General features: G+C 35.3%; 1 protein-coding gene across 2 annotated transcripts; it reads left to right on the top strand.

The window, feature by feature from the left end:
• Positions 1-900: 900 nt before the first annotated feature.
• Positions 901-3,297, top strand: LOC113768481 (GEM-like protein 7). 2 transcript variants are annotated; one of them, XM_027312862.1, is made up of 4 exons: positions 901-1,261; positions 1,349-1,441; positions 1,598-1,872; positions 2,881-3,297. In XM_027312862.1, exons 1-4 carry the CDS (start codon positions 1,087-1,089, stop codon positions 3,067-3,069), a joined length of 732 nt encoding a protein of 243 aa, XP_027168663.1. In that variant the 5' UTR covers positions 901-1,086; the 3' UTR covers positions 3,070-3,297. The 2 variants fall into 2 exon arrangements, with proteins under 2 accessions (XP_027168663.1, XP_027168662.1); XM_027312861.1 differs by having other exon boundaries at positions 1,346-1,441.
• Positions 3,298-14,596: the final 11,299 nt, after the last annotated feature.

Genomic DNA, 14,596 nt, shown 5'->3' with positions numbered 1-14,596 from the left:
AAAAAGGAAAGACAAAAGAACAAGAAAGCATATGCCACTGTGAGCCGTGAGGTCCGGTCTTCCCTCCCTCCCTCCCTCCCTCGGGGTAACTAGTACAAAAAGGAAAAATACACCATCATCTAGTAAATTCTTCTCTAGGAAAAATACTCCACCACTGAGCTAAACCCTGCTTGCGCGGTAGGTCAGCAAAAAAAGTCCAAGAATTGTGTCAAATCACTCCATTGATTTAGTAAGGTCTGTGTAACTACTAACCCGTAACATAAAATCTCTTTAGGCTCTCCTTCCCCTCTAGTTTAGGATAGATAGGTTGTCTAATAGTTGTCGTTTCGAAAAAAAAAATCTAGTAAATTCTTTTCTATGACTTCACAAGGAGAAAAGCAAAAAGTGAATAATCAATAAAATAAAAAGAAGAGCAACCATAAAATAACTAATTTGGTATGTTGCACAATAATTTAAGAATTTTTTTAACGGATGCTCTTAGACACTCGTTACAGACCTAACTTTCACTTAATTTATCATATATATACACATATTAACAATTATTATCTTCTCTTATATTTATATACTTTTTATATTTAATTTTACCTGTTCCCTCTTGTATTTATTATTTTCCTTAATTAAGTTTATACTTTTAATAATATAATACTTGAAATATATTTTAACTAGTGCCTTACAAGCACGCGCGCTAGATAAATCAATAATTTAATGCAAATTTAAGTGAGATACGGCCGAATCACATCCTAACAAATTAATTTATATATATTAAATCGTTATAATAATTTTTCTAATTTTTCTAAAAAAAATAAAGAAAAATGTAATCCAAACATGACCAGCTCACCACAGTCTTTGCCAGCCAATGACCGACCCGCCATTATAATACTACAAAGGATATTTCCTACCCCCTTCCCTCCCTTCTTCCTCCTACTTACATATGATACTAGAAGAAGTATAACGAAACAAACTACAGCTAATTTTCACCGGGACAGAGTCATTATTATAGTCTCCGTATTCCTCCCAAGTCCAAGCAGTGGAAATATACTTAGTACTCTGATTAATTCATTCCGCGTTGAGGTGCTAAAAATCAATATGAAGAACGATCATCATCAAGAATTTGATCATCATCAAGATTATTTCTTTCAGATGGGTTCTTATGGAACTGCAACTCCTGAAAGTGAGAGGCCCACTTCATTTTCTGAACCTGCTACCTCATGCCAGAGTCCCTCCTCCTCAGCTGATCCTCTTTCCCCGATCTTCAAAACCGGTAAGTTTCATGAATTTCAGGAGATTTAATTTCTGCCTTTTTGGAAAGATTTTGGTCATTGATTTGTTTGAATTTTAACTGCAGAAGACAAGGGAGACGATTCCAAGGTGGTGGTTCAAAAGAAGAAGAAAAAATTAGAGAGGAAGGCCAACAGTTATGTTTACAGAATTCGTGAGCATGGTACGCTATCATTGTTAATGTTTTTGTCCTAGTATGTGATTGAGAATTTTCGTTGTGCAGTTGCTCTCTGTTCGTTGCAGGGGGAATATTTAGTTCTTGAAAAATTTCGAACGCGTCTTCTAAGCAATAAATTTGGTTGTTATTGTGAATTTGCAGTGAAATTGGGGCCTAAATTTTCTGAAACAGTGAAGGGGAAGTTGAGTTTGGGGGCGAAAATAATTCGAAAAGGGGGGCGAGAGAATATATTCAGGCAAATATTTAGTGTAAGTGATGGGGAGCAGCTGCTAAAAGCTTCGCAATGCTATTTGTCAACAACCGCTGGTCCAATTGCTGGAATCCTCTTTATTTCCACCGAAAAGGTTGCTTTCTGCAGTGAAAGACCAGTTACCTTATCGGCCTCTCCCGGAGGTGTTGTTAGAACACCATACAAGGTAATTATTAATTATACTACGTCTAAACAAATAGATTGTTGTACCACAGTTATGAAAATAAACTACCACACCACCTCTCTCTCTCTCTCTCTCGCGATCAGCTAACTCTCAAAAAAAAAGGAAGAAGAAGAATTACATAATTTATCGTAAACTGATGGATGTTTTTATATTGGAGTATTAAGTTTTTCTTTAAAAAAATATGGGTTGATTTTCCTAAGGAAGAAAAAGGAGATTATTGCAATTCATTTCTGCTAATTATACAGATAACTAGCATGCCGGAAATCCCTTTTTTTTCACGACGTAGGTGAAATAAAAAAATAATTGAAAAATATGTTGTTGATACAAGTAAGTAAGTCAGTGTTTATAAATAAGATGAAAATAATATGTAATTCAAACACGTATAATTGAGAGATGAGTAGTTGTATATAATTCATACCTAATCTCATAAAGTGCCCTTCTACTATTGGATGAACTTCAACTGCCAACTTCTCATTTTGCTTTTAAATCGATGGTTAAAAGTTAAAAGCTTTAAAGTGCACCATTTTGAAGAAGAATAAAGAGAATAGTCTCATATTACCAAAAACCCAGAAAAGGAGAGAGAGAGAGAGAGAAGTCTCTGTCTCTCCGATTTTTTATTCATTTCTTTCTTGTCAGTTGTCGCTCTTTTTCCTTGGCAATTTCTTCCGAGCCTGAAATTTCTGCTTGAACTTGAAAGCCGACAATGTATGTATATATAGGGCGTTGGCTAGACCCTAAAGAACAGGTGACAACCACTTGGATTGTTGAATTTTAACTTTGGAATGATATATATATAGCTTGGACCTGATAAAATGGTGTAGTGATTCTAGAAAGTGAAAAGTGGGGAAAATTACCTTTTTCATCAGTACTTAAATTGATGTCAAAGTTTCTATTTAGTCCCTTCACGCCGCGGTTAATTTCTTCAGTTGAGTCGTGAAACCCTCAATGTCAACAACTCTTCATTAATTACTGATATGCTTGCCTTTACAGGTTTCAATCCCCGTGAGAAAGGTCAAAAAGGCCAATGAAAGTGCGAACGTTGAGAAGCCGGCAAAGAAGTACATAGAAATAGTTACCGACGACAATTTCGAGTTCTGGTTTATGGGATTTGTACGCTATGAAAAAGCCTTGAAGAATCTCCGCAAGGCAATTTCCATGTCCAGCTCAATGCCCTTTTAGGTTTAGCAAAGTTCGGGTAGAGCAATATACAGTTGTGCTTAGCGTATGGTCTCGTGAAGATGAGAAGAGTCTTGCATTAGTTTGTAATTCTCCGCTCATTCAGTCAACAGTGTGAGATTTAAGTCGTTTGGATTGTTATTTTTAGAAGTTTTTGTAGAAGAATATATTATAGTAGTTTGATGTATATGAGGTAAAAAGATGATTAGAAAATATTTTCACGAAAAAACAATTTTCATGTCCAGCTCAATGCCCTTTTAGGTTTAGCAAAGTTCGGGTAGAGCAATATACAGTTGTGCTTAGCGTATGGTCTCGTGAAGATGAGAAGAGTCTTGCATTAGTTTGTAATTCTCCGCTCATTCAGTCAACGGTGTGAGATTTAAGTCGTTTGGATTGTTATTTTTAGAAGTTTTTGTAGAAGAATATATTATAGTAGTTTGATGTATATGAAGTAAAAAGATGATTAGAAAACGTGTTCACGAAAAAACAATTTTCATGTCCAACGCAATGCCCTTTTAGGTTTAGCAAAGTGTGGGTAGGACAATATATAGTTGTGCTTAGCATATGGTCTCATGAAGATGAGGAGCACTTGCATTAGTTTGTAATTCTGTATTGATTCAGTCAACGGTGTGAGATTTGGTTTGCCTCTACTTCAATATGTATAGGTCGAGATTATTGTTTGGCTTTGTGAATTTTACAGCAAAAACAAGCAGATAATAGCGATATTACTTGTTCTTCAAACGCAAGGACCTGGCTTTTTTTTTTCCCTCAACAAAAAAGAAAAATTTTTTGATACAGACACGTCTCTATGAGAAATTGCTATCTTGTCTCGAAATGTTGATAGAAGGAGAAATCAATCTTTGGACTTTCGAACAGCAGAGCAATATTTCACTCAACATTAGTGTGTTTGGATTGTCATAAGGTGAAATAGTTTACGGCTCTATAAAGTGAAATAATTTACGATCCAAACAGTTGCTACAAGGTTACGAAACTAACAAACGGCTTTTTCTGTAGATTTTTCTCTATTTTTTTTATTTTTATTTTCCTTTGTTCAATTCGTTTTTGGCTGCAGTTTGAAAATGAGGTCAGGATAGGTCAATTTTCTTGATGAGTCCACCTGCCGTAAACATGAGGACCCACAAACATGAAAATTCCTAAAATTAAGGATGCAGCTTAATTTTAGTTTGTTTCTGACGCTTAATGGTATGCTTTAATACATATTTGAAAAAAATGAAGAATTTAGCACAAATTAAATGTCTGTACATGTTTTGCTGTAGAGAAAAGGGAGGGCCTACATCATAAATGAGTGATGTCAACACATATTCTTGATATTGTTGTTGGTATTGTTGTTGGGCATCTTTGAGGTGAGCTCTATCACTTCGGAGTAATTAGTCTGGTGATTTCAGGATATCCCTCCGAACACAAAAAAAAAAAAAAAAATATATATATATATATATATATAACAAGAACTTGTTTGAACGATCGCCTGAGATGAACGTAGCTCGGATCATTTGGCGTCTTAGATCCTCAAAATGACTTGCTATTGGATCGTCCGCATCTCCCCCCTCTGATTGGTGGTGTTGCGCGGACTCTCCATTTACACAATTTCTATCCGTTGCCCCCCCTACACCGGCATCTACTGTTGCTAGTCCTGCTTTGAAACTTTCAACAGCGCTCCAAGTCCAACCGTATCTAATCAATCTGTTTGAGAGACCCTTCCTCTTATGATATATATGCTCCAAGGTCTATTTGGTAAATTGGGAGACCGTTACAACTCCCAAAACCCTTGGTGGGCTTGGCATTAGGAAGACTGTTGATGTGAATGCAATAGCAATGGTTGGGTTGTGCTGAAGAACAATGCAAGAGAAAGAAAAACCTTGGGTTAAAATTCTGAATCATAAGTATGTGGATTCCTTAACCACCAGACATAACAAAAGAGCGATCCTTAACCATATCAAAGGATCTATGAACCAGAAGAGTCTTATAATTGGAGTAGACCTTTATAATTAAGGAGTGGGATGGGCCATCAATAATGGAAAACATGCTAGGATTTGGCTGGAAGATTGGACTTCTTTGGGGCCTCTAAGGAGTTTAGTTTCTGGTTCTCGTCAATTTAAAGGAGGATTCCCTCACTATTTCCTCTATCTTTGGAGATAGAGGTCGATGAAAATTTGATTGTATTTCTTTTGAACTTTCTGATTATATCACCAATACCATTAAAGCCATTACCAGAAGTTAGATGTCAGATGTTCAAGACTCCATCATTTGGAAAGCTAACACTAAGGGTCAGTTCTCTTTGAAATATAATGTTCATCTACTGGGGATTGAAAGTACAAAGATGTGACTAAGGAAGATATTTCATGGGTTTGAAAAAGTGTTAGCAAACAGTCGAGTGCAATATTTCTTGTGGGTTGCCTGTCAGGATAAAATTCTCACAAAAACTAACCTTTTTAAGAGAAAAATTGTCGAGAAGGAAGGCTGCCATTTTTGTAACCATGAATTGGAGAATACCTTGCACATTTTGTGGGGGTGCTCTCAATCAAAAAGTTTTTAACAAGGGCTAAATTTGCCAAACTCTTTCCATCCAAAGTCCATAGAGAGTGTATGCTCTTGGCTGAAAAGAGCACATTTGAGTGGCATCTCTCCCTTATTTAGAATTCTTTGGGATACTTTAGTTGCCTTTCCTGTTGGACGCTTTGGAACCATAGAAATAAGAGTTTGTTTGATGACCACTACTATAATAACCACCCAATCTCGAAAGCAATTGCTAGTGCAGTCAAATTCCTTCACTTGGGACCTAGAACTGATGGAATTAAAGTTAAAGAGCAAAATTTGGTGGGATGGATTCCTCCCCCTCCAAGAATTTTCAAACTAAATACATGTGGATCTTTCATTGGTAATCCGGTTCCAGCAGGGGCTGATGGCATCATTCGCAACCATGACGGAGAATGGGTTGGAGAGTTCTACAGGAATGTTGGCAGAGCCTCCAACATCATAGCTGAGTTTTGGGCACTGAGAGATGGTCATAATTTAGCAAATGATCTTAATATCACAAATCTACAAGTTGAAATGGATGCAAAAATTATAGTGGATTTAGTTAATAGTAAAAATGATCTAATGCATCTTTTTGCGTCAATTGTCTGTGATTAAAGGATCATCATGGAGACCTTCCACTCAATTACTATTAAGCATATTTTCAGAGAAACGAACCAGTGTACGGGTTTTTTGGCTAAAAAGATAGTTGAAACTGTTGAAAACTTTGTGTTTTGACTTGTAAACCCGTAGAACTTTCCTATCTTATGGATCTAGATTGTAGAGGATTTTATCTCCCAAGAATTTGTATCTTTAATTGGTTATCTCTTTCATACCAAAAAAAAAAAGAAAAAAAGGAAGGGTAAATTGCCGTCATCAGACTACAAAAATTCGTGCAAATCTTTGCTAGGAAAAAACTTCAAACCAGAATTATGAAAATGCAATGGCTTTTCTTTTTCCTTTTTCCCTTGTAGTCATTTAAGCAACAGAATAACTTCTTTCTTTCATTTCATAACACAAATAATTAAAAATCCCTTCTTTTCCGTGGATATTATTTTACTTCATTCAATACATGACAATAATCTATCAAAAATAAGATATATGCTTTCTTGAATCTAACCTTAAGAGGCTGATCACTCTGCCCCCAAGAGCCTGCTTCCTTTGTAACCACCGTTGTTACCGATGTTAATTGTGGTGACACAGTTGCATTCAGCAAAAGGACAAAATGAATGCGTGAATAGAAAAAGAAAGTAGGACTTTTCATATCTCTCAATTTTGAACCAATTGGCAATTGCTCAGTTTTGGTCTGTGTCCCGGAATTTGCTTCAAAATCCACCAATATTCCACAAAATTTTGTCTACGAATCCCACAAACCTGATGATTCGTAAATTTTTTTTCACTAGTGAATTTGATGTTGACGTAACTGGATTTTCGAATAACTTTATGAACAGAGGGTTCTTAGGTGAGAATGTGATCGATTGCGATGCCATTGGCAGTCAATCATCACCTTCACAAATTGAAGTGCACAAGTGTGGTTTGAACCACTTTGTAGCATGACTAGGGGTGCATTTAAATTGAGTTAAGCTCGAATAGTAAGATAAAATAATTGAATTTGAATTTGAACTCGAGTTGTTTGAACTTTTAGAAGTCAAGTTCAACTTTAGTTTACCTTACTCGAATTCGAGTTTAATTAAGCCTAATTGAGTCTAATCAAACTTAATTAAATCTATTCAAATATAATTGAGTTTAATCAAGCATATTCAAATATAATCGAATTCACCAAATAAAAATTACATTTCACAATAATAAATATAAAAACTTGAAAACTATATATATATTAAAAGTTCAATTAACTTGTCGAGCCTTTAAGTACAAGAATTAGCATAAGAATGTGGGCTGCCATGATTAATCGCCATGAAACTTGGAAACCAGGTACAATACAAGAAAATCCCTGGATGTACTAGTGAGCAATGCTCATGTTTTAGTCAGTAGCAATTTACTAGTCCTTTTTTTGGTGAAATCTTCAATTAGGCGTTAGTGAAATCTTCAATCCTTCAAGACACTCTTTTTCTTTTTTTTTTCTTTTTTTTTTCCAATTAGGCGTTGAAATCTTCAATTTTTTTGAAGATACTATTGATTTTCTTGGATGTCCATATTTGACGGATTAAAATACTGAATACGATTGCTACCTATCCATTTTGTAGTGCATCAATCTTTACGTACGCTATTCTGCGTCTTTCCCTTGAATTTATAAGTGCTAACTTCTTAGCAGAAAAGTTATCCAGCATGAAAATGAAATTCGCCTAAATTAAGACAACGAAAATTGACAACTGAATGAGTTTACCAGAGGAAACTACAATTGCTGCGCGTTATGGAAAGGAAAATTAAACTTGGATATCAGTTTTTGTATTGTTAGGAACATGACATCGTAGTCCAAGCTTTCTGGTTTGAAGGCATCTGTAAACCTGAGTCCACTAGTGTTGCAACTTTCAGAGGTTACACATCTACTACTATGTAGTATTTTCTGCCAACAAAAAAAAAAAATTTTTTTGGGGGACTTCAAATTAAGCCATCGGTCTTGATATTTCAACAGAAACAATAATGTTAGATAAGAATACAACAATTAAAATTTCGACCACAATTCTCCTTTTATGCCGTGTCTTCTTCACTGTCACAGAAAAGCTCAGACTACGATGCCATGTTCCATGGCGGTAAGAGTAGAAAACCTGTGATCCGAGTTAACTTTCCTTTCCGTACTGAGCATATGTAGTTTCTTTTGGTAAACTCATTTTGTTGTCAATTGTCATTGTGTTTTATGGTTCAATTTCCTTTTCCTGCTGGATAAATTTTCTGCAAAGCAGTTAGCATTAATTTTCAAGAGTTTCATAACCAGGGTTAAATTAAAGAAAAAGACCCAGAACTGCCTAGAGAGTGAGGTACCACAAAGTAGAAATATGTTGCACTCATCCAGTATTGAATCCGTGAATTATGGACATCGGAGCTGGTCAATATTTTCTTCAAGAAGGGATTGAAGTTTTCACAACCGTAAGACTTCGTTACCCAAAAAAAAAAAAAAACGATTGGTTAATTGTGTCTAACTTGAACGTGACATGATTATTATGCTCGCTTAGTTCTTAAGTTGTTTTTAGACGGAAAGGAAACAAATAGGCATGAATTAATGTAAGCCAGAAACCTTTGCATTTGCTGATGGTAATGAAAGACTAACACGGAGGAGGCAGAGGGTTGGAGATGTTGCCATGGTACTATCAAGTGATATACATACGAAACTGCAGAAATTTATTTTAGAAAGCATTGTTTTAGTCACTATAGTGGATGTTGCTATCCATTTCCTCTAATATGATTTTTATTTTCTTCTTTCGATATATAGTGAAGAAAAGGAAAATAAGAGGTTCTTTATTCAGTGCAATTAATACAACAGTACGTAGAACAGCACAGTAAGTTCCCTTATTTACCCTTTTTTTCAAGTATAACACTTTTTTATGCTTTCTTGAAAGTAACCTTCAGTGGTTGATTACTGAGGCCCAAAAGTCTTCTGCCATTGTCAAGAATAACACCAATATTCCCACAAACTGGTCTGCAGTAATTACAGACAGCAGGACAAAAATAAAAGATGTAGGCATCTTCATATCTTTGAATTCCAAACCAATTGCTTAGTGTTTCACGTCCAGGATTTCCTTTAACTCCACCGGTCGTCACAAAAAATTGATTTGGAACATCATCATTGTACTCAAGTCTCAACATAGTCGATAAAACAGAGACTGTTGAGCCAAAGAATTCAATGTTTAGATCAGTTCCTAAAGGAACAATATGATCGTTAGGGTTCACTGGGAGAATGTAAGTGGAATACCATTGGATGTCTGGTTCAGTACCTGGATAACATCAGGTGGGCAGGTGAGATTTCCTCTGCTTTGTAGTCCTAGCCCACCACCACCTGTATGCTGCCATCAGGTGGCACTATATAGTAATCGACACCAACTTGGACGACATTTCCATCAATGCCCAATGTTAGGTTCATAAGTAAAAAATTATGTTCCACATTAGTTAAGAAAGAGTGGTTAATATGTAAGTAAGGGTTTGAGATCTAACAGTTTAAACTTTTGGGTTAAAATTGGATTTCTGATTTACATATTGGACTCTTTGATGGGCTCTCTCGAGATGTTTCTTTCTAACAAGTGGTATCAGAACTTCTGGTTATGAAACTGGACTACTCATAAGCAAGTGGATTCTTCTCAGAGTTGGGTCGGTAAAAATTCTCTTTTTAATGGTGGATCGATGTGTCAAAGAGTTTGGTTGATGTTGGACCTGGTGCACCATGAGTTTGGCAAGAGTTTTGGTTGGTGTCAGACCAAGGAGCCAAGGATTGGTAGGGGCTCAGAATCTAGTTTAGATGTTGAAAAAGAGTGGGTTCATGATTGGGAGAAGAGGTGACTTTAGGTATTAAGGTGAGTTTGTGTTGAGTATTAAAGTGAGTTCGGAGAAAAGATTGTAAACTTGGGTTTAATGTGAAGAGCTATTCATGAAGAGGGAAATTTGTTAGGTTCATGAGTAAAGGATTATGTCCTACATTAGTTTGAGAGACAGAAAAAGTGCGGTTAATATGTAAATAAGGATCCGAAACCTAATAGTTTAAGATTTTGGGTCAGAGTTGGATTTCGTACTTACATATTGGGCTCATTGATGAGCTCTCCGAGGTGTTTCTCCATCCAGGTGTTTCTCCCTAACATCCAGCACTGGATTTTGAAGATGACGGAATCTATTAAAATTAATGGGAACGGATGAAATAACAAAAATACCCTGCTATAACTAAGTAAAAGGCAGCTCAACAAAATCATTTGTTTCATTCTCTAAAGAGAGAAAATTGAGGGATAAGAGGTAAAACATGTATATTTGTTAAAATTTAGGTATAAAAAATTTGTTTTTAGATTTCAATAAGTCATTTCCGTTAATTTTAATGGATTCCGTCACCTTTACAATTTAGTTCAAAACATGAGGTGTCGTTTTATACGTTTTGAAATCACGGAGCTTTTCTATATATTAGATTTACCACAAAGGCTTTTTTGTTTTTTACCCTTAATGATTTGATAATTGATTTTCTCAAGGGGGCTTACTTTAATATTAGGCCCTGATTATGAAGTAGAAATCAAGGTGTGAAATATCACTTCTGTGAGTTGCAAAATTTGCAACTATGGTAGGTTTCTGGATTCTAATTAATTAGGCTCAGGTTGACAAATGCCTTCAAACATGAAAACTTGGACCACAATCGATGAATTGCCAAAGAAGCAAAATCAGATATATCATCTTATTCTGGTTGAATTTTCCTTCCCGTACTGGATAAGTAAATAGCTTCAGCTCAAAGGTCTCTATGAATAGTCAAGACTTTGAATAATAAGCCTAGAATCTGTTCTACCTTGGACTTTTTCACAAGACTTAATAAGCTTTTGAAGTTGCAAGGGTGGTGAATGTGCAGGCCCTGGTCGCTTGACCACGCAAAATTCTGCATTTATTTGTTGACTACGGGAAAAAGAGAAAAATTTATCATGTACTGTTCTTATATCTTTCCCATTGCACTAACCGGTTACCAGTCTGGAATTTGTGAGCGGAAAATATTGGATATCAAGAATCCAGAGAATATACTGCAGGAGCCTAAATATTTTACTTTTTGTCACTGATTTGGTTCAAGCCCTAAAGAAATAAGAATGAGGAAATTAAGGTGAAAGAAAAAAAGATAAAGCCAGAAGTAAAATGTTTAAACGTATTTACACGTATCCAGATTAGTGCAATGATGAGTTTTCCCAACATATTCAGAGAATGACTTGGAATGTGATAAAACTCGATTTCAATTTTATGTAAAGTTCATAAAAATTACTGCAGCACAATAGTAACTAAATGAAGCTCCACCCAATTCTTCTTTCTTAATCTGGATAGCTAACGTAAGCTTTTCTAATTTCTGTTTGTTCTAATAGAGTTATACCTCCTTATATTCAGGTAATGCTTCAGAAAGCAATCAAACAGCTGAAGGTTAATTGCGCTCAGAGGTCCTATACCTTTTTTCAAAGGTTCATCCTTCAATTATTAAATAATTTTATTTACTACATAAAGCTGCAAATTGTATGCTAATGTCTTCTTCATCGTGATTGTGACAAAATTCAGCAGTTTTCCATTACATCCGTGTATTTGATTCGGTTGGTGACCGACAAATCATATGCTGTACAATTTTTCTTAAGATAGTTCCTTTTTCTTTTCTTTTTTTGTTTCAGTATTATTAGGTTTGTTAGGAAGCATAAGAACTCAAAGAAATCTAAATGATGTACTCAATCATTTTCAGTTGAAAAGAGAAACAGCTTGTAATTTGTAAAACCACGAAACATGACTAGCAGCATGGCTCCACCGCCATATGAGCAAATAAATCAGAAACTAAGAGGAAGTATAAAGAGAGATCTCAATAGTATGGAGATGGTAGTATTCACTTATTTCAACAATAGTATAAAGTGTACATGAATTAACAGTCACAGTAATTTATTTAATTCAAGGTTGACTTGGAGGAATGTCTAAAGATGTATAAAATCTCTAGGCCCTGGTAAACACAACCTTGAATGGCGCTGGTTGATTTAGTGCCAAAGCCCTCTTTCCATTGTCCACGAGGATGCCAATATTTTCACAAAGAAGCAGAATTCCACAGGGATTGCCACACACTTCAGTACCAGGACAGTATTTCAGCTGGTATGCATCTTCATAAGTCTGAATTTTGAACCAGTTGTTTATGGTCTGAGGTCCCGTCTTCCCTTCAACTCCACCAGTTTGAATAAATGTTCTATTGCTATTAAGGGTCCATACATGGGATTCAGGACAAGTTACCGGAGGCCTGAAATCGATGAACCTGATGTTTGAATCAGTATCAACTCGGATTATGGAATCACCATCAAATGGTGCGAACATTACTGGGATTCCATTATTACCCATGTCAGATGCTTGCGCAACTTCATATGGGCAGCGGCTATCTACGCCGGTTGCAAATGTTACTCCCCCACCGTTGCCGCCCTTTGCTGGCAAGATATAGTAGTTGACACCACTACGAAGCTGCTGTCCAGCAGTGTCAAGAACTGGAGCAGGAAATTTTTGAGCTGTGCTTAGTGGAAAGTTAACTGAGAAAGCCAAAAGAAAGGAAGAAATCAGGAGATTAATCAAAATTGGGGTCGTCATTGTCTCCTCTAAACTTAATTTCTTGATGATAGGATGATCGACTAAAGCAGTGAAGATTTTGTTTGCCAAAGGAATGGTATTAATAGAGTTGGCAGGGGGAGGGATTATCTGAGGATGAGGGCATCAGAGCACATGATACATGGTAGAATATCTGCCTTGCAACTTACAAGTTTGATCTAGGTACTTCAGGTCATCAATAGTGGCTGGCTAAGACTAAAAAGTGATAAATTTGTGGAAAAATTATTCAAGGTTAGTCCAGTTCATACCCTAGGTAGATAGATTTGTTAGGCTTTGCATTGCATAGCGTATGGTATTAAATCTTTGAATTTAACAGAAGCAACACAGGTACCACGGCCACGGATTAAAGTAATAGATTAAGCCACGTTACTGACATATATCTTATGATCCCAGTTTCCCCTATGGACTTCCTTTCTTGCGGAAGATGAGTAACCCTAGGATGACTGTATTGTTGAGATATTCAATCATACAGCTGTATATATTGTTATCATATATGTTTTTGTCACGACTTAATTGTAGGAGTAGTTTTAGCTTTCCATTACATGATTTTAAGAATGATTGTATCTTCCCATTTTGTTACAATTCTTGTACCTGTATATAAGCAGACTGCTGGAATCAGTAATAGATACCGGAAGTTTTCTCCAACTTAAAACACTTTTCTCCATAACTTTTCCCCAATCTAAACACTTTTCTTCATGTATCATGATAACTACTACTCTGTAAACTTTTTACTTTTCAATGCATCTCTAATTATAAGAAAAATAAAAAAATATTGTAATATGGATATAAATGTTCAATTTACTTCGATTAATTCTTATCCATTAAAATGTGGCGTTTAACATGATTAAAAGTCAGAGCACCTACAGAATAAGTTTGAGCAAACTAATTTAACAAAATCCATTGATTAAGGACTATTACCAAAATTTAAGTAGGATCTTGTACTTTATAGAATGAGGAATTTGCTGAGAGAATGAAAAGAGTGCAAGATATTTGGAGCATGCCTGAATTTGTCATTGTTTTAAGCTATATATACATTATTAGTTGATTTTCATTGACGTGGTAGAAGAGTCTTATGCTGAGTTCGAGTTCGAGAGGAGGGACACCGATTTATGGGCTACAAGAAAAATTCCATTGATGGAATACGTCACCAAACAAGCCCTTAAAATTAAAAGAATAAAACTATCAACTTTTCATCTTTCTCCATTGATTGTGATAACAAGACACTCTACTTATAGATTATATGACTTGATCAAAAAAAAAAAAGAAAAACAACATAGGATAAATTACCCTATACAATATTCAACTATGAGAAATTATCTAATACAATATTCAATCTACCAAAAACTAAACAAGACAAAAAAAAATACAGTTAAATAATAATATAGAAATTTACTTGACCAACAAAAAATACTAATAAACTATGATACACAAACTTACTTGTCTAACAAAAGAAAGAAATAATAGAAGAGAAACTTAATTTGACCAAAAAAATGATAAACAATAGCTAGATACTTGACCAACAAAAACTGCTAAATAATAATGGATTAATTTTCTATACATTACTGTGTATATATACACTTTCATCATTTGATGCATGACACATAATTCGAATTTGAATTTGAAATCCAAACATTTGCATATGTATCGTGCATCTAACCGTGATAATGTATACATTATCAGTGTCTATAAAATTTACTCAATAATAATATAGAAACTTACTCTGCCAAAAGGCTTGGAATGTCCTATTTCAAAGAGGGGG

This window comes from Coffea eugenioides, chromosome 4 (assembly GCF_003713205.1).
Source record: "Coffea eugenioides isolate CCC68of chromosome 4, Ceug_1.0, whole genome shotgun sequence".
NCBI classification, from domain to species: domain Eukaryota; kingdom Viridiplantae; phylum Streptophyta; class Magnoliopsida; order Gentianales; family Rubiaceae; genus Coffea; species Coffea eugenioides.
The sequence above is the reverse complement of the archived record's forward strand: the minus strand, read 5'-3'. Positions and strand labels throughout refer to the sequence as shown.